Source organism: Anolis carolinensis, chromosome 1, assembly GCF_035594765.1.
Source record: "Anolis carolinensis isolate JA03-04 chromosome 1, rAnoCar3.1.pri, whole genome shotgun sequence".
Lineage (NCBI taxonomy): Eukaryota > Metazoa > Chordata > Lepidosauria > Squamata > Dactyloidae > Anolis > Anolis carolinensis.
In genome coordinates this window covers 19,156,069-19,180,343 of record NC_085841.1, presented here as the reverse complement: position 1 = coordinate 19,180,343, position 24,275 = coordinate 19,156,069, and the positions used below count along the sequence as shown (strand labels likewise).

General features: G+C 36.9%; 2 protein-coding genes across 10 annotated transcripts in view; one reads left to right on the top strand and one right to left on the bottom strand.

The window, feature by feature from the left end:
• Nucleotides 1-10,966, bottom strand: part of tmem178a (transmembrane protein 178A) — a 92,358-nt gene extending 81,392 nt beyond the window's left edge. Inside the window, exon 1 of the mRNA XM_062968916.1 lies at nt 10,541-10,966. The gene's annotated coding sequence lies outside the window, so the exon portion shown is untranslated. The remainder of the gene's footprint in view (nt 1-10,540) is intronic.
• map4k3 (mitogen-activated protein kinase kinase kinase kinase 3) overlaps nt 1-24,275 on the top strand; it is an 87,892-nt gene that overhangs the window by 38,322 nt on the left and 25,295 nt on the right. For 5 of the 9 annotated variants that reach the window (XM_062968907.1, XM_062968906.1, XM_062968911.1 and 2 more), the window contains 9 exons: nt 76-148; nt 2,163-2,294; nt 2,944-3,006; nt 3,275-3,356; nt 3,705-3,815; nt 6,034-6,109; nt 7,094-7,152; nt 12,683-12,745; nt 23,815-23,873. In XM_062968907.1, the coding sequence (XP_062824977.1) occupies nt 76-148; nt 2,163-2,294; nt 2,944-3,006; nt 3,275-3,356; nt 3,705-3,815; nt 6,034-6,109; nt 7,094-7,152; nt 12,683-12,745; nt 23,815-23,873 (718 nt within the window). The remainder of the gene's footprint in view (nt 1-75; nt 149-2,162; nt 2,295-2,943; nt 3,007-3,274; nt 3,357-3,704; nt 3,816-6,033; nt 6,110-7,093; nt 7,153-12,682; nt 12,746-23,814; nt 23,874-24,275) is intronic. The other 4 variants (XM_062968910.1, XM_062968908.1, XM_062968913.1 and 1 more) reach the window with 1 other exon arrangement.

Genomic DNA, 24,275 nt, shown 5'->3' with positions numbered 1-24,275 from the left:
GACTGTAGAAAATTAATTATTGTGTTGATCACAATAAGTATGATTACATCACTTGTTGTCTTACATCATTTTTAGCTGATTTTGGAGTAGCAGCACAAATAACAGCAACCATTGCCAAAAGGAAATCTTTCATTGGAACACCATATTGGTAATTTTCCTTTATTCTAATAATTCTGGACATGTGTGGGGAGTTGTCAAGGAAAGGGGAAATCTGTTCCAACAGTCTTGTTGATTCAGCTGACAAACAGAAACTGTTGGATACAACCCAAGGGGATACACGTCCAAAGTTGGCTCTTGAAGTGAATGGGGAAGGTTTTGTGTTGACACCAGTTGTGGGCAATACGACCTGTGGACTACATATAGCCCATGTTTCTTTTGCCTTCTATCCATGGCTGCTGAATTTTAGTGGCATGTCACTGCAAAAAGGCACCTTTATCTGATCAGAGAGAGCAGGTTGCACTGTTACATTCTGGGTATCCCAGTTGTTCTTTAAAACAAAGTGTGTGGTTTCTGTGTGCCCTGATTAAGTTGTGGAGGGAAGTAGCTCAATTTCCACAATCAGAAGTCTTTCCTATTGTCTTTCCCATCTTGGGATTTGTGAACTGTGTCCTGATCTCTTTTTAATTTTTATTTCACAGGGTATAAGCTTTAGAGTTGCAAGATACATTATAACTGACTTTCTAGACTGGCTTTCTCTAGCATTTTCTCAGCATCATTTATACACATAATTCTTTGATACATTTTGGGTTACTGGTATTAGTCAGAAGAAAATCAGCCTAACTTGTTAGGCCCCTCACTCTGATGGAGCATTAGGACCCCTGAAGATGAAAGGGCACTTATTGTCAAAGACAGAACGCCAGCAAGTAAATCAAAACTCAGTTTATTGAGGTTACAGAACTAAAAACGCCCGTAAGGAACAAGAACAGGGCAAACACTTGACTTCAGTGTGCTAAATAACCAAAAAGCAGCTCAGTTTGAGCTTAAACAGTTCAAAGGGAAAAACCGGGTTAAACAGGAGTATAATCCGGATTAAATCAAAGAGCTTACTTCAGCTTGGCAAACAATGCAAACAAAAGAGAATCAACAGGAGTTGGAATGTAAACAAAAGACTGCCGGCAGATTCCTCTCTGCTACTCAGGAACAGCAGGGGAGTAAACCGGGCTTGTTTACTCCTTCCTGCAGCGAACGAGAGCGTGGTTGTAGTCAAGATTCAGGTTTAGGGTAACGGCAGTCAGCAGGGTCCCAATCCGGTCCAGAAGATCAAAAGCCAAGCGTAGTCGTCAGGGAATCCAAAGGTCACACCGATAGCCAGCAGAAGGGTTAATCCGGAATCGTAGTCAGTCCAGCGTCAATCCAGTGAAAGTAGATATTGCCCATCAAAAAGACAACTGAGGTCCAAGCTATCAAGATTAAACACAAGTTGCACAGAGAAAAACCCCACACAGTTCCTCCCGCCGTCAATGCCCCGTCCTTGGTAAACTTACGTATCCAGTAATGAAACACACCCGTCTTCAGGAAATTCCCCAGCAAGAGCCCAAGCGTCCGTCCAGATTACCTTGCCCAACGCAATTAGACATTGGTCCCAAACCCCATTTTATCACAGTTCAAGCTCATCATCGCTGTCAGCTGCCATCCCAATTCCAGACGCCCCAACATCATCATCCTCATCAGAGCTTAAGCACCTTCGACTACGCCCCACAGCATCCCCAGCTGTGGATCCCGCTCCATCCCTCCAACCAGTCCATGGGTCTGATCCTGCAAGCCGCCAATCACCTCCCATGCTTTCAGTGCCTGTTTCCCCAACACCCAAATCCTCCCTCACACGAGTCCATTCCATATCATCCTCCTCCGAGCTGGCCATCTCTTCCTCCAAACCCTGAGAAAAACCCTCAAATGAGTCCTCATCTGTCGGCTCTGCAAACAAATCCCGGAGCCGTTTCCTTTCACGCTCCTCGAGAGTATCTGACTCTCGAGGAGTCTTACGACCCCTTCTTTCATTACCGGAGCCCGAAGGCTCAACCATAACACTTATATTCTGTCTCTTAAATAAAAGCCTAAGGAGCAGCAGGGAGGTTAACATTGGAACGTATTGAAATGTGTGTAGGCAGTACTGTCTTTAAGAATATGGAGATGGAAACTAACTAGCCTTTTCTTATTTTCAGGATGGCCCCTGAGGTTGCGGCAGTTGAAAGGAAAGGGGGATATAACCAACTTTGTGACCTTTGGGCTGTTGGAATCACTGCTATAGAACTAGCAGAGCTCCAGCCACCAATGTTTGACTTGCATCCAATGAGGTTGGTAATTTTATGTAATGCTGGAAGCTTTAAGTAACATTTAAGAACATATAAGAGCATACATAAATATGACTTGTAGAGTTTCTAATAAGAAAATACCTTCCTATCATGTGAACAGATGGCTGCAAGATCAGCGTTGGCAACTGTTCATAATGCAGGAAGAGGGAAAAGAAGAAAATAAATTTGTTTCCCTCCCCCCTTTTTCCTTGTAGCTCTAGACCTGTGCTTGCAAAAAAGAGAGGGAATGGGGCTAACTGCTGTGGAAAAACTACAAATAAAAAATGTTTAGTTTTTTTAACCTGAGAGAACAATACTCTAGGAATCTCTGTGATCACTATTTGACCATAGAGTCTTGCTAGATGTCCTACAAATGCATAGAGATGCCTCCTCTCTAGGAGTCTTTAAATCTTCTTGCATGACTCAGTGTCGGGTGGAAGTTGGCTAGAGTCGTGCTGGAGGACTTAGACATTCATTGTGAGAATATATTAATGAAATCCACAAAAAGTTAAATCCATAATTTTGAAGGGTCAACTATACCATGGTTCCTTAGAAATTCTTTATTTTCTTACTCAAGATAAATATGATGATGCTCTCCTTGATATAAATAATGACATGGCTTTGTGAAGTCCCCACTGTTCTTACTTTTCAGAGCACTATTTTTAATGACTAAAAGCAACTTCCAGCCTCCCAAACTAAAAGACAAAATGAAGTGGTGAGTATTATGTTTAAAAATTTTTTATAATTTGGAATTTTTACTATAATAAGTATGTTATCCGTTATTTTATAGTTTTTGATGTTAAATGATGTAGTTGTGACATTGAATGTTTGCCATTTTATATGTATGTTAACCACCCTGAGTCCCTCTGGGGAGAGAGGATGGTCTAGAAATAAAGGTTGTTGTTGTTGTTGTTGTTGTTGTTATATTGCTATATTTCGTTGTGAATGTGTTCATTTCTAAAGTCTGTAATTTCATTTTAAAGGTCAAATAGTTTTCATCATTTTGTGAAAATGGCACTTACAAAGAATCCTAAAAAAAGACCTACAGCTGAAAAATTATTGCAGGTATAACTTCATATTACTTTTTAAAGTCTTCTAAAAATGTTATATGTATTCATTGTTTCGATATGAGCAACACTTTTGTAAATAATTAATTCTGTGTGATCACATATGTGTTAGCAAACCTAGTCTTGTTTTGCCTAATCAGCTTTTCTTTAGTCTGCCTGTTCCTATACTTTGGTGCAAGGAAGATATATAATGTTTAAACACTTTCCTAAAGTTCATCTTTGCTAATTGTACAAAGTGTTGTGGGGGGAAATACATTCATTATATTTTAAGGAGCCCCCATTTATATTAAAAATTTATTATTCAAATGCCATTTCTTTTTTTTAACTTGTCTTTTGTATTTTGCAGCATCCTTTTGTTACCCAGCCATTAAACCGGACCCTTGCTATTGAACTATTGGATAAAATGAACAATCCTGATCATTCAACCTACCATGATTTTGATGATGATGATCCTGAGGTAAGAATACTACCTCAGAGCTTGGCAATTAAAAAGTCTTGGATGTATCTTGTGTTGGACCTCTGCTTGCATAATAGTGGAATCCATCTTAAGTGCTGTATTCTCAACCTCCAGCAGCCCCAAACCTGCTCTGGAAAGTTCTGAAAACCCCTGAAACTGAATTTTAGGAATCACTGAGATTTTAGGAAGCTATGAGTTTCTCAGAGACCAAAAAAAGACACCATGTCCAACTTCAGCTCTGAGATGGTTTAAAATCTTTGAAACCCTTGCCACTGCAAACATAATTTGGGTGTTTACAGTGAATACATAAGAGGCTGAAACTATTTAGTACTTACATTATTTAATTTTGATTTTTATAAGATTTTTTTAAAAAATATCTCTATTTTTTGGTAACATATAAAGCAGTGCTGTCATAGCCTTTTCTGTTCTTCAAGATACATCTTTAAGCTTGCTTGGATTTAACTTTCCATTAAACTGCTTGAGGTACAATAGATTTTATTGCAGGTACAGTTCTAAGCATCTGATCTAACTTCCTGTTTAAATAATCCTTTAATTATCCCTTTGTTGAACGATCTGCTCAGCCGAGTTTTGGAACTTTTACTATAGTATAAAATATATAATGGTGTCCACTTGTAATTGTTTTCAGAAGTTTACAGTGTACTTAGAATGTAAACATCACTGAGTGTACAGCAAACACCTAATTGCCAAATATATAGTATTTCACTCCCACCCTATCTGTATCTGTTCATTCTCTGAGTGATGCTGAGAATCACCTGTGGGTTAACCCCTGTATTACTCAGAAATAAAATGAGGAATCATGTCATCTTTGGAACTTTGCTGTTGGTTCTCTGCATCTCCCTAATATTTTCCCTCTCCTACCTGTGTTATTAACTTAATATTAACCGTGCTTGAAGAGTGCTCAACCACACATTAGCAAAATTCAGCACTAGAAAAAATGGCATTTCTGGGAAATGATAGTACTTCTGGAAGCCAAAAATAAGAACCTTAACTGGGGAAAAACTTGCCCAAGCTATCATTAAATTAGCAGCTTCTCACTCATAATGGACAAGTCTTGACTCATGATAAAGGAATGAGGAAAACACTAATTTGTCAATTGCTTATATCTCATTAGATGAAGTATTTTTAAATAAAAGATTGATACTTTGCATCAGAGTAGTTTTCCACTTAATGCAGGTTTTTTGAGGATACAGTCTTAATTTTGAGTTCACAAGCATCTACGTCTCTGAAGTGAGTTGGGATTTGAAATTGCTTAAACTCTATTATTGGACTACAGGGGATTTTTGTTACTGTCTATAATAGTGGTGGAGCCCCAGTGGCGCATTAGGTTAAACCACTGAGCTGTTGAACTTTCTGACCAAACGGTCGGCAGTTCAAATCCGGGGAGCAGGGTGAGCTCCCGCTGTTAGCCCCAGCTTCTGCCAACCTAGCAGTTCGAAAACATGCAAATTGAATAGATCAATAGGTATCTCTCCGGCGGGAAGGTAATGGTGCTCCATGCAGTCATGCCAGCCACATGACCTTGGAGGTGTCTACGGACAACGCCAGTTCTTCGGCTTAGCAATGGAGATGAGCACCAACCCCCAGAGTCGGACACGACTAGACATAATGTCAGGGGAAAACCTTTACCTTTAAGTTATAATAGTGGTATATTTTGCCATACCTCTGCCACTTCATAGCAGAGATTACAGTTATGATAAATTACTCTGCATCTCTAAGAGTATTTAATAGATCTTGTGAAATTACTTTTAAAAAGTAATAACTTACAGCTCTATCTGCTTTTTCCCTGATAGTTCATCACTATTATAAATATTACAGTGACATGCAGCTACTGTACACATAGCTACTGTCATAGTTACAATTCTTGTATTCATATCTCTTAAGAAACTAAAATAGAGTCATAGCTGATACAAAACATACTCTTCTTTTGCCCACCTTGTTGTTACTTCAGTGCCCAGAACAGACCATAATCCAGTTCTTGAGTTTAATTTCTGTTGCAAGCTAAGGTAGTGAAGGTGTCCCCCATTAAGTTGCAAGTATCATGTAGTTATTGAAGAAAGAAACTACAGTAATTCCAAATGACTGGTCATTTCTGACTGGCTACTTCTTAAGCTCTGGGGTTCAATTTGCAAAGTATCTTTAAGACTCTGCATAATACGTATATAGGACATCATTAATGTTAAATTTATATTTTTCCTAGCCTCTTCTTGTGCTTCATAGAATTCACTCAACAAGTAGAAATGTGAGAGAAGAAAAAACACGCTCTGAAATAAACTGTAAGTATGCATATGCATTTGAAAAAAATGTACCTGCATCTTTTATTTAACATGCTTCATATTTAATCATCATTAAGCATTCTGATTGAGTTGCAAAATTATTGTAACAGTTGTGGTAAATTTATCTGTAGAAGAAAAGCAGGAGTTAGAGCCCTGGTGGACAAGAGAAAAAAGTGTCAGGAAAATGAAAAATGTGTGTAGCAGTAGAAATGGCTTTTTGAAAGACCCAGTTTTAGAACATAATCTGAAGGATATTCAATAAGAAATAAATCCTCATAAGTTCAGTGCGAATTACTCCCTACTTGTGTATTGAGTTGGTGAAAGAGCTAAGCTTGCGTTCTTCTCCGCACCTCAAGTTTCTCAGCCAAAAAGAGGAAGGAGAGAAAATAATAGCCAGTTCTGCCTTATGTGTTGGGACTAGACCCAGGCATGGACAAACTTCAGCTCTCCAAGTGTTTTGGACTTCAACTCCCACAATTCCTAACAGACCGGCTGTTAGGCATCAGATTCCATTTGCTCTTGGAAGCTATGCTGGATCAGCTTTGTTAAGACTTGGATGAGAGATTCCCAACATAAACCAAGTGCTGTAGGTGATGCTTCAGAGGAAATAACTGGAAAAACCATCCCTATTTTAAAAAGTCAAGAGGTGAATTGGAGGTCTTCATGCACACATATGCACAAACGAGCATAGTAGATCCATTGAACCATAAGTCAGCACTTTTGGAAACTGCATTGATTCAGTGGAACTACTCTAGCAAGACCTAGCAATTGGGTCTAATTCCAACTATAGTAGTTTTTCATTGGCTTATTTTCATTGGCTTAGTTTCTTTTATGGGCTGTCTTTCTGCTTCTCAGCAAATAAAATACAGTGGTAACAACCAAATAAAATATTGTATATTACATCATACATTTTCTGTATAAATCATTAAACTTATTTTACTTGTCTTTTATCATACTTTTTGTTATCTTTGTTGTCTTTAATAGTTGGCCAAGTAAAATTTGATCCACCTTTAAGGAAGGAGACAGAGCCTCATCATGAGTTTGTAAGTAACAAAAAACATTTGCTGTTTTTAGTCATGTGCTGCCATACCATATATCTGGGGAAAAGTGCTTATAGCATAACAAGAGAGGGAGGCCTATACATGCATTCCATTCTGCATAGTATACCTTTGTAAAGCACTTTACAATGTTATTGTCACCTTCTGTGTAGGAATTTTCCCAGTTTTGGGGAACTTTGTGTCAGTCACCACATCCCTCTAGCCATGAAACATAGTGGACCAAAATTTAACTTATGGGTATGCTGCTGTGGAGTCTTAACAGGTCACAAATTCTGTGTGAATGTATAGTATAATAACAACTTACTGGTATTTCAGAGGAATTGTTTCTGCATTAACTTGGATTCTTACTAAATAACATATGTTCATTCTTCTTGGTTTATTGTGGTGTATTTCCAGTCTCTTTGCTATCTTCCCAGTATCTACTTAGAAAAATATGGCTCTCACTTACACATTTTAGTTCTATGTATATTACCTATAAGCTCCTCATTTGTATGCAGTAGCAACTGGGAGAAGCAGTTACACATGTATAGTGAATTTAAAGTGGAAAGATCAAGTAAAACTGGACACAAACTATACAATGTTCAATAGGCAGAAGGTTACAGAATAAATTAATAGGAGCAGGAACTTTGAATTTGGTAGATAGTATTCCAATTGTCTGAAGGCTAATATAATTGTGAAAGCAGATTGCTGTGTTGAGAAGGAGGGCAATTGTTTATCATCTGAAAGCATGCCTTAATATTGTGTCCTATAAAAATTGTCACAAGGTCACCTTAAAGCTATACCATTTACTCTAAGAAATGTCTAGAAGTTCACTCTCCTAGCTGAAACCAGATTTTTACACAACTACTGTTTTAATTGCCAGTTAGTCTGTGTCATGGCAAAGCATATGAGGGAAGATATCAGTACTTCTTTTAGGTTCTCCCAGAATAGAGTAAGCTCTTGCCTTTCACCCCTTTCCTCAGAGAAGAAGATGCTTCCTTTTTTAAAATAAAAGTTAAGGTACAATACTTACATCGTCCCATGGATAAATTGACTTTTTTTTGGTCAGTTTTTCGACTAAAGTTTCTAGGCTTATACATTAATGTATACAGTACTTTTGCTTAGACCATCATTTTTGGCATTTGAGCATCTTTTTGGACACTTCAAATAGTTTTTTTTTTGTGATCACTGAATCATTCTTGTTTTAGCAGATTTGGGTGTTTTTCTTAGAATGTTATTCTTAAACAAATTACCATCCCTATTCTTACTTTATAACGGTTGGATGATTGCTTGGCAGATGGTTGTAGATTTTAAGATTTTTACACATAGATAATAAATTTTAATAAGAATTTAGTGTCCTTTTCGTATCTTTACACTGAATTCTAATCAGGATATCCACCTTTCCCCACACATATGTTCAGATATGTTCTGAATGTGTGGACTTCTGTTTTTTTTATCACTTTTCTTTTTGCCTAAATCATTAGTTATCTTACTTTGGTGATTATTTCTAGATGTTTTGTTTTTCACAACTTCTGTTCTGGTGAAGAACAAGGCAAGGAGACAGTGTCAAGTTTCCAGGTTCTAATTTTAGCTTTGAATGGTTTTAGAATAAGGATAGTAAGCCATCTTCTGCTAATATACTGATTTGTCTAGCTCTTGGGTGGAAAACCTACAGGCCTTATTTCATGTGGTTGGTCAAAGTGACCAAACTAACATTTGCTAACAAATGCCAAGTTTAAGGTTGTTCAGTTGTTTAGGAGGCTGTGTGGAGTATGGCTATGATGTGGAAGATGATGCACAAAGAAAATAATCCCCCACGCTGTTCTCTTCATATAAATATTTAAATCACAACCACATGATTGATACTAGGAAAAAATTGTTCCTGGTGTCAGTCAGCTGGGTTCGGGAGGAGGCAATGGCATCATGCAGAGCAAGGAGGCTGAAACTTTTCCATCCTACATATTAAGATGAGTGGGGAGAGTATATGTGCACCTGAGTATCTAAGGAAGGTGATCAAGAGGAAACTTTGTGTACATACATATCCTGACTCACCACTGCATGTGACCCACACAGGCAAACAGCTTATCCACCCTGTTTCCAAGTCTTTGTTGCTATGTGCTGTCAAAGTTGACTCACACTAATAGCAACCCTATTTTAGTACTTTCTTGACAAGATTTAATCAGATGAGGTTTGCCATTGCCTTCCTTTAAGGTCGAGAAAGTGTGACTTGACCTTGGTCACCTAGTGAGCTTCTGTGGCTGAACTCTTGATCTGAACTCTCATCATCCAGAGTCCTAGCACAATTCTCAAAATACTATGCTACATTGTCTAGCCACTCTTACTTGGTGGCATTGGTAGACTGAATATTTTAGTACATAATGCCAGTATTCTCCCAATGAGTATAAATACATTAGAGAGAACTAAGATGAGTGAGAAAGAATCACTTCTGAAGTTCTGATTATCTATTAATACTTTTATGCATTTACAAGAACTAAGTGTATAAAATGTATGTATGGAGAATAGTTGTAGATTTGATCTTGGAATAGTAAAGGATGAAACACATTTACCATATTTATGTATTGATTGAGTGAGTAACATATCAATATCCCATCCTTTATATGGGGAGCTCAGATAACAAAACCAATCTAATACATTTAAGATATGAATTAAATAAGTCTCCTTAATGAGTGATAAAGCAGAGTATAAATAAACATAATTAATTAATGTTTAATAAAATAATAAAATAATAAAAACAAAGATAATAATATAATATAAATAATATAAATAAAATTTCAAAATAATAAAATAATAATTAATAATAAACATAATAATAATAAGTATAAATAATAAGCATAGCTTTCAAAGGGTAAAACATGTGAAACAATTTGCAGATTAAAAGGCATATTAAAAAGGTTTTAAATGAATTAGAGCTGTGGAATCAGTATGCCAAGCCTTTGACTCTTAACATCTTCATAAATGGCAAATAAATATTAACTAATAATACCAAAATGGTAGCACAAGACATTTCATTACCATCATGTGAATTACCAGGCTACTTAGATTGATAGAACATGAAATACATTTATTTGATTAAAATTTCCATAAAAGGAAAACTTTCCTAAATTCTTGTGAAAATAAATATGCAGTTTAATATATTTTGGAAAAAAAGATTTTAAAATAGAAATATAAAATATACCTTAAAACTAAAGAATTTATAAATTTAAGACTAACAGAATATAATACATAGATTGCTAGAGCATTATACGTTTTTATTTTTGAAGCTGACGTCACAAGTCAATACGTTCCTACCAAATTCAGCTCTATCCAAATTGTTTCCCACTCCACAACCCTGCATAACATATGCATAGAAAACGATTTCTGATCGTGTACTCACAGCTTTAAGCATTGATTGTATTTCTGGAAATCAGTACAAGTTTGACTCTGTCCAGTGTCCTGCATGTAGACGTCCACAAGAGGATTTTTTCTTCCTCTCCTTGCATGTTCCCCTTTGTGCTACAAAGATTTCTCCCCACCATCAGGAGCAGATTCACAATGGATGCAGCAAGAAAAGAGGATCCATTCTTGCAGCAGCATGGCTTCTTCTTCCAGACTTCCAATTTCTGTAGTTTTCATTCCCATACTCAATTGCTTTTGGGTCCTCAGAGTGTTGAGAATTAATCGCTTAGTTATATTCTGTCTTGGAAATGCTTAATGTTTCTGTATTAACTGATCTTGCCTCTGTTATTCAGTCATTTGTTTTCAGTTTGCATTCTTCAATGTGACATTGTGTTCAGGGCTTCTTCATACATCACTAAATTCCTTTATAGATTCTATCTGCAAGATGTTAATATATATGCATGTTTTATGCATCATGCTGGTGAAGTTATGACTAACCTGACTTCTTGGCCCATACATATGTTTAAAAAACACCTCACCCTCTTGTTTGATTGTTGCATATGAATGATTCATTCCTATGCAAAGGGCCATCCATATATGTGTATTTTTAACTCAACCAGTAGATTAATTGCTTTTTCTTTTCCACTGCAAGCTGTGAAAAGTTATCAGCACAGGGAACTCAGTGTTTCTTTTTTTTAATTTTTCTACAAGCAACTGATTTCAAACTCGCATTTCTTTTTTGGTTTCTGTATTGATATTTATTTGTCTGACATTATGTGAAACCTGAGATTAATTCTCTTTAGATTCTATAGTTTTATGTGTTTTCAAGATGACTGATTTATGGTGCGCCTAAAGCCAAATTATCGTGGGCTTTTCTTTGCAAAATGTGTTCAGCTGAGGTTTGCCTGCCTCTAAGGCTGAGAGTGTAACGTGCACAGGGTCACCCAGCAGTTTCCATTCAAGTTAAACTCATATATAAGCTGCTAAAATATCAGTGCCATATTTGGTTGTCTAGTTTAATGCATGTTTGCCTGTAGCTATGTCCCATTTCATCAACTGGAACTTCTGAATAAGGGCTCCTAGGATTTTAAGTATTGCATAGACAAGGCCTGCATAACCCTGTGGTCCTCCAGATGTTTTGGGCCTCAACTCCCAGAATTCTTGACAATTGGACAAGCTGGCTAGGGCTTCTGGGAGTTGAAGTCCCAAATACCTGGAGGGCCACAGGTTGTGCAGACCTATATGCATTGTCCTTGTTTTAGTTGTGGGATGTAGAGGTGGAATAAGGGAATTGGCCTGATACCTGTATCTAACAGGGCTTCTGAAGTATTGTTTATTTATCCATCCATCCATCCACCCACAGTACAGTTATGTGTACTGCTTAACATTCTTATGCAGACCTTTAAAATGCACCATATCCTTTAATCTTAATGAGTTGTATGCAAGTACAAGTGAGGCAGTGTATGAGACCCAAAGAACTGCAGAGAGTCTATGAAAGGACCTCATTTAGTGGATTTTTTTTTCCTTTTCAAAAATTCAAAAGCTGTTTGTCTTTTAGCACGGAGAGAGGAGCAGGGTATTGTGTGAGCATCACTGTCCCTCTGGTTCCCAGCTCTTGCTATCCTACACATGAAAAACTAAATTGTTTTTAGTCCCAATGCCCACTTGTCAATAGAAGTGAATCATAATTAATCTGAAACTTCCTTGAAACTGGCTTGCTTCACAGTAAACCTTCCTAAAGTTGTAGAGTTGATCTGGATCATTATTGTAGATATCTGGTTAAACTAACAGCTCATGTCAACATGTTATTGGCCCTTGAAGATTTACGTATATTTAGTAGTTTAGAAATGTGTGTGCTAGAGACATGGGACATACATATGACAATTGTATTAAGGGAGAGATTAATATTAAATGTAACTATAAACATGCACCTTTTACCTGCTTTTGTAGTTCTTTTCTGCAATCACAGTACATGTCTAAGGGCTATACTAATCCAGCTGCAATGGTGTATAAGGTTTTATTGATTTTAGTAAGTGTAAATGCCATAGCCAGCTATCACGCAAAAAAATCCCTTTGTACATACATGTATTTAAGTCTAAAAGTAATTAACTTGAGTTTCTGGTCTTTGTCTGATGAACAGCCCGACAGTAACGATTTTTTGGACAGTTCAGAAGAAATATACTACACTGCAAGATCTAATCTGGTATTTTCATCTATTGCTTTTTCTTTGTCTGTTTGTGTTTGTCTTTTGTTTTTTCAAAGTTAAATGTTTTTAACTTCGTCCTCTGTAGAATAGTCAAAGGTCTACTAAACTCTGCAAATATCTCAATAAAATGACTTATTTTAACCAAACATTTAATTGTTGAATTGGACATTAACATTTCTCACAGTGTTTCAATTATCTTTCAGATATTATACTGAAATAAAATTATATTATTAATATAATATTAGCTAGGTTAATACTCAGAATAATCAGCAACACTTGAGCATGTAGATCAGTAAAGATTAAAAAATGCTATTGAGAAGGAAAGTTGTCAGCATATGTTTACAAACATGGCATGTGAGTATTTCTTCAATATATTCAATATCTTTACATTATAAAATATTGTACAAAACATTTAAAGTGAACTCTGGAATTTTAGATTCAAAGCAAATACTTTTCAGTTTTCAGCCATGTAATACGGTATTCTCCACATTTTAATATGAAATGTTGTGTTCTGGAGATGCTCCTTCCTTTTCTACTAAATCAGAATAGTCAGATCTTAATTTGTTACGTTCTTTGTCAAATACTTGTTGTTAGCTGTTCTGAATAATTAAGGACAAGAATATCATTACAGAATTAAACATTTGTCAAAAGCTTTCATTGTCTACTATCAACCCCAGCTTTGCATTAAGATGTTGGTTGTTGATTTTTTCTCCTTTGACATATGTTTCTCCCTTTAAAAATCCTCCTGAATTTTGTATTATCATTAATTCTGGCTTGAATCCAAATTCATGCCTGCTGTCAGAATCATTCCCTGCCAACAGAAGAGAGGGTGACTTTGACAATTTGCTTCCCCTTCTTTTTGCAACCAATGCATCATCCAAAAGCCTGTTTTGAGGGCCTGGGACCCTTGGGGAATTAGTGATAATCACATTCTGTGTTCTCCTGCCAACCTGAGATCTTTTACGGAATTAGAGACATTCCATGATGGAAAAAACCCTCCTCTAAATTTGTCTTACTGCTGTCTTCAGATACTTCCTTTCAACAGTGGCCTTCCGTTGAGGTAAAGCACAGGTCAAGCACTCACCCAATGCCCAGAACATTTCTGCAGCTTTTTATTTTAAGAGCATTCTGTGAAAACCCAAATCTTATTTCCCCCCTGTCGTTTCCTGTCGTTTTTTGGCAAAATATATTGCAATTTTGATTTCCCTAGAAAACAAATTTATACCATTTATAGCAGAAGGCCACAACAGATTCAGTAATTTGTACCAAACGTAACATCATTTGATTTTTAAAACAAATATTAGCATTTTTATTTGGAATTTCATGCTTGATTTTCTCTGTAAGCTATTTCAATATTGTGTGTACACTTAGAACAAAATGTCAGAAGTGTGAGAACAAGCTTGCCTTCTAGATAACCCATTTTCAGTTCCTCTGCAGAGTTTAGAAGGCTTAGAGATTTCTGAATCTAGAAGGCTAATTTATCTGTAGGCTTGTTCAAACACTGCTTCACCATAGGAATTCATGATTGGAATGTTAGTAGGCACAACCTTAGAATTATGTACTTTCTTCTTTTTATGTTCTCAAACTGGCAAAGGTACATATTTATTTTTTTAATATAGTTTTCTCCTAATTTGGTAAATAGAGATTCAATATTTATTTGTATACCAGACCAATTTACTCCTTTCTGTGTTGTTATATTATCCAACGACATGTCTGATGAAATATGTATGTTATGTCATCATCTACTGTTGAGAAGCATCTGTTTCCTTTTAAGGAAATCATAGTTACAGATAATAACAACCCCACAATTTTAATTTTTAAAAATCTGAACATTTATTAACTTTAAGCAATCGTAATACAACATTAAGCACCAAAAATATTTTCTAGCCTGTGTGAGTGTTTCACAAGCATTTGAGCTTAAGTTGATTACACTTTGGATTTTTTACTGCTTGAGGCTAAGTAGATCAGTTTCTAAATCGAACAGTTTTTAAAAACACTATCATCACTCCTCAGTAGTAAATTTTAGTTCTGTTATCAAATGCTGCTGATTACACTGTGTGCATAGTTAAGCACTCTTCACCTAAGAGATTGATAGCTTTTCAGGAACATCTGGAGAGCCACTTAGGAATATAAAATGAATTGATTGGTGGCTCTGGATTCATTATGGCTTGTGGAGATATGGTGCCTAATTGCTTTATAAATCCATTGCATAAATATACTAGCAATGCTTACTGTTGAGGTGTACAATGAGTTGCAGGCCAAAACAGTAGCCCTCCCCCCAGCGACACAGTATATATGAGTAGTGATCATCATTCAAGGAATATTAATAGACTATTCCAAAATTTGTCCTTGATAATGTGACTGCCAAGTTATAGTCTTGCAACCTACACATTGGCATAGACATTACATTAGTTCAGCCATAGGATTGAAGTCAAAATACAGCTTCCCAGAATTAACTTCAAAATGTACTAATAATCCGTTAACTCCCTAGGAGCTTATTATACCTTTTTTCCTAATATAAAATGAAAAAAAAATACTGACAGAAGAGGAGCATTAAGACAAATCATTAACTCAGATTAGTCACAGTCACATTCCAAGCCATGTAAAATTGCACCAGTTTAAAAAAGTCCTTTCAAAGCTTTTTTGAAAGAATTCTTAAAATAGCAGCTCTGTTGAGTGCATATCTCCTTAGAAGTAAGTCCAGTTGTATCACATATAGGCAAATATGCTCAGGAGCACAGCCTGATGAACATTTTTACATTTCTTCTAGAACTGTGTCCTACTGTTTGCCTTATTGAATTAAAAATGTGTGTCTCAGCTTCTTGTGCGGTTATGATGACAGCAGTCCCCTTGTTTGCACATTTGCTGAAGGTGCGGCATTCCAGCTGACCCAGTTTCTAAGCTTCAGTTGAGTAATAAAACACCTTAGTCAGTTCTGCAATGTATGATTTCCCCAAAAATCATCCAATTGTTATAATATTTGCCAGACAGAAGATGTCACATTTTGACTAATCTCATCATTACAGAATTACAAGTGGCTTTCATCATGCTAACCAATACATTTTCCCATCGAAAGTCTGGTTGGGGACCAGTATTCTTCCAGATATTGAATTGCATGTCTCATTAGCCACACCCAACAAATTCAAGATCAGGGGATTTGTACTGCAAAAAACACACAAGCAACTAAGTTGAATTCTTGTAAAAGCAGTGTTTAACTAGGTGAATGCTGTTCTTTTATTAATTATTTTTTGTTTTCATTTTATGTTCAACCTGTTTTAATGATTTTATTATTATTGAGTACCTTCTTTGATTAAAGGCTGGGCATAAATTCAATAAATAATTATCTGGAAGACCTCATGTTCCCCATCCTTATTAATGTATAGTGTGTTGATATTCAATAAAATTGATACTGCTTGCATTGTATGAACATTAGACCAATTTTGTTCATTTTAAAAACATCACATTGGTTTTAATAGTTTGAAGTGTTAATAAAAGTGCTAATAAAAGCGTGGATTATATTTTACAGGTTTTTTCCCTTGTATCCAGGCAACATTCCTGGTAGCAGAAGCATGTCTTGTCAAACATGCTTCCTGCTTCCTGATTTTTTCCTTAGAAGGTTACATATGAAAGGACTAAGTTGGAATTCATTGCTGTAGTTTCATAGTTCAGCTTTAGAGGCTGTGAAATTGACAGGATCATTTGACAACTTCCTTCTCAAATCATTTATGCCAAACCCTGTGCTAAAATATAAATGGAGAATAGCCAGGACAGCCTTGTTCTGAAAGAATTCCTCTTAAAGGTTCCTTTAGCAACTTGACTGTATCATCAAATGTATTAGAGTGAACTTTATCATTTTAAAAGGAAAATAAAAGGTTGCATCTTCTTTCTTTCCATCACCCCTCTAAATAGGGAGATATTTCATAACAGTACTTGGATCACTGCCAAAGGAAGTCTCAGTATTTCCTGCAGTGTTACTGGCTCTCCTGACTAGGATGCGAAATCGTTTTGCCAATTTAATTTTGTTGTGCTTCTCTTTTTGGATTTTTAACCAGTCTAGTTCATTCTATCAGTAGTGTTTTATACAATAGCACAGTGGAGGATTAAAGATGGTTTGACCCTGAAGCAAGCAAGCCATGGCCCCAAATTTGATGACTGGGTGTCTTGAAAGTTTCTCATTCTTAGGGTCATTATGAATCAAAGGTGACTTGATAGCACATAACAAATGTTCAGATGTTACTACTGCCATAGATTTGCTTAAGTAGATCTAGCCAAGCCCTTACTTTACAAGTACAGTATGGGACTATGTGTACTTACTTTTTATTAGGATTGTTGTCAGGATTATACAGGAATCACTTTGATACCCTTTAGGGCTGACACAGGCAAAATGCAGATCAGGTTCTACTGGTAAGTACAGTAGAGTCTCACTTATCCAAGCCTCGCTCATCCAAGCCTCTGGATAATCCAAGCCATTTTTGTAGTCAATGTTTTCAATATATCATGATATTTTGGTGCTAAATTCGTAAATACATTAATTACAACATAACATTACTGCATATTGAACTACTTTTTCTGTCAAATTTGTTGTCTAACATGATGTTTTGGTGCTTAATTTGTAAAATCATAACCTAATTTGATGTTTAATAGGCTTTTCCTTATTCCCTTCTTATTATCCAAGATAATTCGCTTATCCAAGCTTCTGCCGGCCCGTTTAGCTTGGATAAGTGAGACTCTACTGTACTGGTATTTTGCAAGGGCCTTTGCCTTTAGTGGGAGCAAGAAGAATTTAAACAGCAACAAAACAGAAAATTTAGCTGTGGCTAGTTTTGTGCTAATAGTTTATTTCTCAGCTTCAGTATTGTACATGTGCAAAATAGTCCTACCTGTTTGGTTTGGATCAGGTATTTGTTAGAGTGGGTATGTTAGAATCCCTATTCTATGATAACTGATAGATATTTCTCCACTGGGATAGATCTGCTGAGTCTATTTGATAAATAGTTTTCAGAATTCCAGTAAAAAAAACAAATTAGAATTTCAAAACCTGAAACCTACCATCTTTATTGTAACCTGCTGGATGTAAAAGTCCCATGGTAGTATTAACATCTTGCCTTTCTCAGCTATAATCAGCGAGGTGGCAGGGTATTTGTCTTACAAATTAGTATTTCATTGTCAGCATTTAGTGTTTGCAAATACAAAATGTACAAACCAATGCAAACATAAAAACTCAAAAACACTAGGTGAAAATAGAAAAAAATAATTTGCAAAAGTTAAACTCAAATGTGGAGAGTTGATTGTAGTAGTTCCAGTTTAAAAAAATATTCTCTTTCAGTGTTTTTCTTGCAGGTGAATGAACCATGGCACTATATAGGTTACACATACAGGCAGTCCCAAGTTATTAACAATATAGGTTCTGTAGGTTTGTTCTTAAGTTGAATTTGTTTGTAAGTTGGAACAGGTACATTTTAAAGTGTAACTACAGCAGTATACACACACACACACACACACACTTTGGATAGCATAGGGAAGGGTGTGTGCTGTGTGTGTGCTTTGCTGTCTGTGTTCAGAAGATTTCACTTCACTTTCTGACCCTGTGATAATTAGATTCAGGAAAAGTTTGACATGTTGTGGAAACAAGGATTGGTGATGATGCTTCAGTTGAGACCCCCTTCCCCTGTGATACTCTTTCAGGAGTAACTCTTTCCCTCCCTAGGGCTAGATTTCTCTCACTTTCTCTTCACTATGAGTCGCTTATAAACTTGGAGACTTGCCTGTACCCAGAACTTCTTTGATATAATGGTTTGGATTCAGTCTTGTACTCAATAGGGTTTTGTTGGCACTGGTGAAAGTTTCCCTTGGAATCATCTGAGCTGTTCCTGAATTACCCTTCAAGTCAGTGTGGGAGATGGGATGCTTTTTTAGGTAGAAAAGTCAAAAATCACCTTCCCCTGCCTTCAGTCTGAAGTGCTCTAGAGATCTTGTTTCCATCTGTAAGTGGAAGGATCAAGTATATTCATAGGGAGGAAAAACTGGATGCCATGTCAAAATATGGAGTAAAGTTCTATGCATGTACAATTTTGGAGTCCCTCAATATCCTTTTTTATGGAGAAAGGATTGTTTTTAAAGGCCATCTGATATGTTATGTTGGAATACCGCTGGGATCATACAAGCCATCAGCATCTGAGTCTCATTATGTTGAATAATGCAGAGCAAGGACAATGTTTTCAGATAATCTAAAAATTGAAAATGTGCAATTCCAGCCCTAATGAGGTCCCCAATCTGCTATGGTTATGTGCCCTAATCTTTGTAGTTATTGAGGAAAAAATACACTCTGTTGAAGTACATAGTATGTAGATGGATTTCATCTCTATCACCATTTCTGATAGTACAGGTTTCACGAATACCCTTTGCAGCCCTCTTGTCATCCAAATGGATGTGCTCCAAATGATTTGAGCATCTTATTTTGAAAATCCCTGTGCTAAACTGGCAATGATTGCTGTCTCTTCTTGTCCTAATTTTTAGGGGTTTTCCTTTTCTGCAGGAAAATGCAGGGTCAGTGTATAAAAGAATGCATTTCCCAGTGTTATGCTGTGCAGATATCTGGAATAAAATACCGGTCATTTTTTAAACTCATATTAATTGTAGTTTAGAAGGAGACATGCAAAAATAGAATATGGCACGCACATTTTACTCTTCTGATGCTAGCGGACAGTAGAGTACTAAACTGTCTCTAAAGAAAGGTTTAGGTCTTTAAAAAATCCAAATATAAACCACACTGACAGATGTCACTTTTTGTAAAAAATGTTCCTGTGAGATTTCTAACGTATGGTGACAGATGAAGGGTCTCTACATTTTGTAGAGGTTTGCTTATTTTCTCTTATTAACTTTTCTGTCATTGCTGTAGACTACATATTATCATGGATTTGCACTTCACAAATTGAGAGAGACGTTCTGTCTCTGCCCAGCCATAGGATCTTCCATTTCCATCTTTATGCACATTTATTACAGCTCTTTCTCTCTAGGCAACATCTAGGGCGGCTTGAGTGGACTGTTTTGGCCCGAGAACTTTATTTTCCTCTTCCTCCCTACAGCCCTTCCATCATGTTTGGGAGATATTTCAACCTTTGGAGCAATGGGAGGGGGAGGGGGAGGGGGGCTATCAGAGGGGCCCGTGCTGGAAGGGGAATATATATTTTATGGATGGTGTTTTGTTGACAGATGGACATCAATAGATGGAACTCTAAGAATGATCCTCAGCTCTTTTGCTGATACTCCTTTTATTTGTGACTGCCATCTGTCATTTCGCAAAGCATTTAAAACAAGAGCACTTTATTGGCACATAATTCCAACAATTTGCCCTTCTTAAATTCTGTACACATAAAACATTATAAACATCTAACATTTCAAATCACTGTAACAATTGTTAAAATTGTAAAGATTATTTTGCAAGGCGTGAACACCTTAGTGCCGTTGTCCTCCATTCAATTAACTGATTACAAAATGCAGTTTCCTCTTCTATTTATTCATTTACAGCATTTATATTCTGCCCTTCTCACACAAAGGGGACCCAGGGCAGATCACAGAACACATGTACGGCAAACATTCAGTGATATTATACAGACAGGACAGACAAGAGATAGAGGTATATGTAGCCATTTGCCTATCTTCAGTGTCCTGGAGGTTGTGCTCATTTTAGGACACAGCTCTACAAGGGCCAGAAAAATAGTACAGGTCAATAACTGGCTCAGAAAATGGTGTCAGGAGGAGCATTTTGGCTGCCTTGACCATGGCCTGCTCTTCCAGGAGCAAGTGATCACTTACTGACAAGTGATGGGGTGCATCTCACACAAGTAGGTAAACATCTTTTTGCGCACAGACTCACAAACCTCATCAGGCGCACTTTAAACTAGATCCCCTGGGGGAGGCAAACAACAGCCTGGCGAACACTATATTACCCACGACCACAGGGAACTGCCAAAAGGCTAAATGGAGGGCTGCACAAACACAGCAAGGACCAAGTACCAAGAGCACAATAATCCCAAATAAACACCTCGGAGGAAGGTCACAGGGGCTTACATGTCTTTACACTAATGCACAGAGCATGGGAAATAAGCAAGACGAACTCCAACTTTTAGCACAGCACCACGCGTACAATGTCATAGGCATCACTGAAACCTGGTGGGATGACTCCCATCACTGGAATGTAGCCATTGAGGGCTATAACCTCTTTCACAGAAAGAGAACAAAGGGGAGAGGAGGGGGAGTAGCTTTATATGTCAAAAGCAGTTACGTTGCAGAAGAAATGCAAGACTGTAATCCGGGAAACCAACTTGAAAGCATCTGGATAAGAATCAAGGGAACTGGGACTCAAAAAGATCTTGTCGTGGTCGCCAGTAGTCAAAGATGCTGAGAATTGTAGCCATAGGTTCTCCACCTCCATGGAGGAAAGCAGCATATACAGTAGAGTCTCCCTTATCCAACATAAACAGGCCGACAGAACGTTGGATAAGCGAAACTGTTCGATAATAAGGAGGGACAAAGGAGAAGCCTATTAAATGTCAAATTACTTTATGATTTTACAAATTAAGCACCAAAACATCATGTTTTACAAAAAAATCAACAGAAAAAGCAGTTCAATACACGGTAACATTATGTAGTAATTACTGTCACTACGAATTTAGCACCAAAACATCACAGTGTATTGAAAACATTGACCACAAAAACATTGACTACTAAAAATGACTACAAATAAAGATAGAATTGCATTAAATGAACCTAAAGTAACAACATTGTCAGAAGTTAAATCTGTAAAAAGTTCAGTCCTGTGAAGATTTTTAAAAATCCGTGATCCTTGCCTGTCTAGAGAAACAGCTGTGGATCCGGGCGGGAGGCAGACTGCATTGGATAATACAGAATGTTGGATGAGTTTATGCTTTTATGATTTTTATACGTTTTTGTGTATTCATTGTAATTATGTTGTTGTATTTTATTGTTGCATTACTGGGATTGATCCCCTTGTAAGCCGCCCAAGTCCCTTCGGGAAGATGGGGCAGGATATAAGAATATAGTTGCTATTATATTATTAGTATGGGCGAAGGTTGGATAAGCGAGACTCTACTGTACATGGGCATTGTATATGGTGATAAAGGATAAATAGAAACGGGACACACAGTTATGATCTGTAAGAAAGCTTGGGAAATGCATTAAGGTAAAGGCAAATTTATTCATCAGAAAAGATAAAATCAGTAGAAACTGACCCCTGGATATCCTTCCTATAATATGCTACCGAGCACAATTCAAAGTGCTGGTTTTGACCTACAAAGCCCTAAATGGTTCTGGTCCAGTTTACCTGTCCGAACGTATCTCCTCCTATGAACCATCAAGAACACTAAGATCGTCTGCAAGTTAGAAGCATCTGCAAGAGGCATCAAGACAAATTCCCTCCCATGCAAGAATCCACAGCTCATGTACTTCTGAAAGATGTCCACACATCCTCTGTTTTAAAACCTCCAAAGAAAGAGGGTTCAGTGCCACTGCATCCCACTGATGAACATCACTTCTCCCCAATAAATTCTTTGCAATGTTTAGATGGAATCTCTTTTAACTTGGATCTGTTGGTTCATTTTCTAGTCTTCAGACATGGCATTCTTTCAGATATTTAAAGAAGGCTGTCCTATGCCTTATCAACCTTCTCTAAGCTAAACATGCCAGCTTCATAAGCATAGTGTTTTTACATTTTTAACATCTTTGTCGCCCTCCTCTGGACATATTCCAGCTTGTCAATACCTTTCTTGAATTGTGGTGTCCAGAACTGGACACAGGATTCCAGAGCAGGTCTAGCTAGAACAGTTAACTCACATGATCTAGACACTATACTCCTATTGATGCAGCCCATTGGCTTTTAGCTATGGTGGCATCACACTCTTGACTAAATATATTTCGCGTGTTACACTTTTAAGCTAAGTATTGCTCATCTCACATGTATGCATTTTGCAATTTCTCCCAAAATATAATACATACAATGTATTCACGTTGAAACCCATCTTACTGGTTTTGGCCCAGTTCTTCAGTCTGTTAAGGTCAGTTTGTATCCTGTTTCTATCTTCAGAGATGTTAGCTGTCTTTACTAATTTGGCATCATTACAAATTTGATAAGCATGCTCTCTTTCCTATCATCCATGTCAGTCATAAAGATATTGAACAGTATCAGGCCCAGGTCAGAATTCTGTGGCATCCCAATAGTCTTTTGTCTCCAGGCTGAAAAGGAGCTATTGGCGAGCACTTACTTTAGTTAATGTTTAGTTATATCTTTGAAGATTTCCAACTGTTTTATGTGGTGTGTTTATGAAATGTCATATTTACCTTCAGTATTCCAATGAATGAAGCATGATCTGTAGATTGTATAATTATAATCTTTTAGGCACTTTAAGGTTGTATGATGCAGCCATTATTTCTTTTCACCAAAAGGTTACTCGTTTCTTCTCCACCGCCTATCATCAATCAGGTTTTGAGTATTTATGTATTGATTGAAAGCGGAAACGATGCCAGTATAAAGGCCTTTCTTCAGATCTCTAAATAGCTTTTAACTTGGATCTCCATGACAGTTCAGATTATGGAATGCTGCAGTATTGCCTTTCTTACAGCTGTTGCCTTGCAAACTCGCTTAAAACCTGCTTCTGATAGTTGGGAAGTTTCATAGCACAATATGGAATGTGATATGTTATGGGGTGAGCTGCCAGAAGGGGAAATGGATAAATCCCAAGTTCTTGTCTGGGAACTTTCAATCCAAGCAAATGGTCAGTATGCGTTCATAGAGTAGAACGTCTGAAACAGGACATTACTTTTGTCTCTTGTTGCCTGTCTACATTCTTTCCTTTCCTGTGCATACATTTCATATTAGAAGCTTAATGCTTTCTCAAAATAATGTGTGAGAATCTGTAATACACAGGGCATTGTCTGAGTCCACGTACCCATAGCAGTAACAGTTTAGATGTTGGGCTTTTGAAATGGGTAAAATGAAACAGATCCATCAATCTATGTTTTTATTTTGTATGTGATTGCTTTTTCCATAGGATTTGCAGCTAGAATATGGCCAAGGTCCCCAAGGAAGCTACTTATTGGGTGCAAATAAGTAAGTATTGTTTAGTAACTTGGCTTTTTCTTTTGTGGGGAGTAGTATGGTTTTAAATTAACCTATTGACTTAAACCAGGAATGTAACAGCTATATAATGAAACTACTTACAGTCTGAACCAATTATTATTTCACTGATGTTTTGAGGCAGGTGTCTAGCTAATGTACTTGTCATGAGGATTTTTTTGTGCTGACAAGTTGCTTTTCTATGTGTATCTGTACTCTGAATATGGGCCTAAGCATGTGTGTGCTTTTGAGGGTTAGCTTCAGTGTCGTAGCATTAATTAGTTTTCAAAGAGCTAGCCATGTTAGTCTCTTGCAACAGAAAAAGGAGGGATGAAGGGACAGGAAAAAAGGAAATGTGGCAGCACCTTTGAGACTAGCTGGTTTTTAATTTTTGCA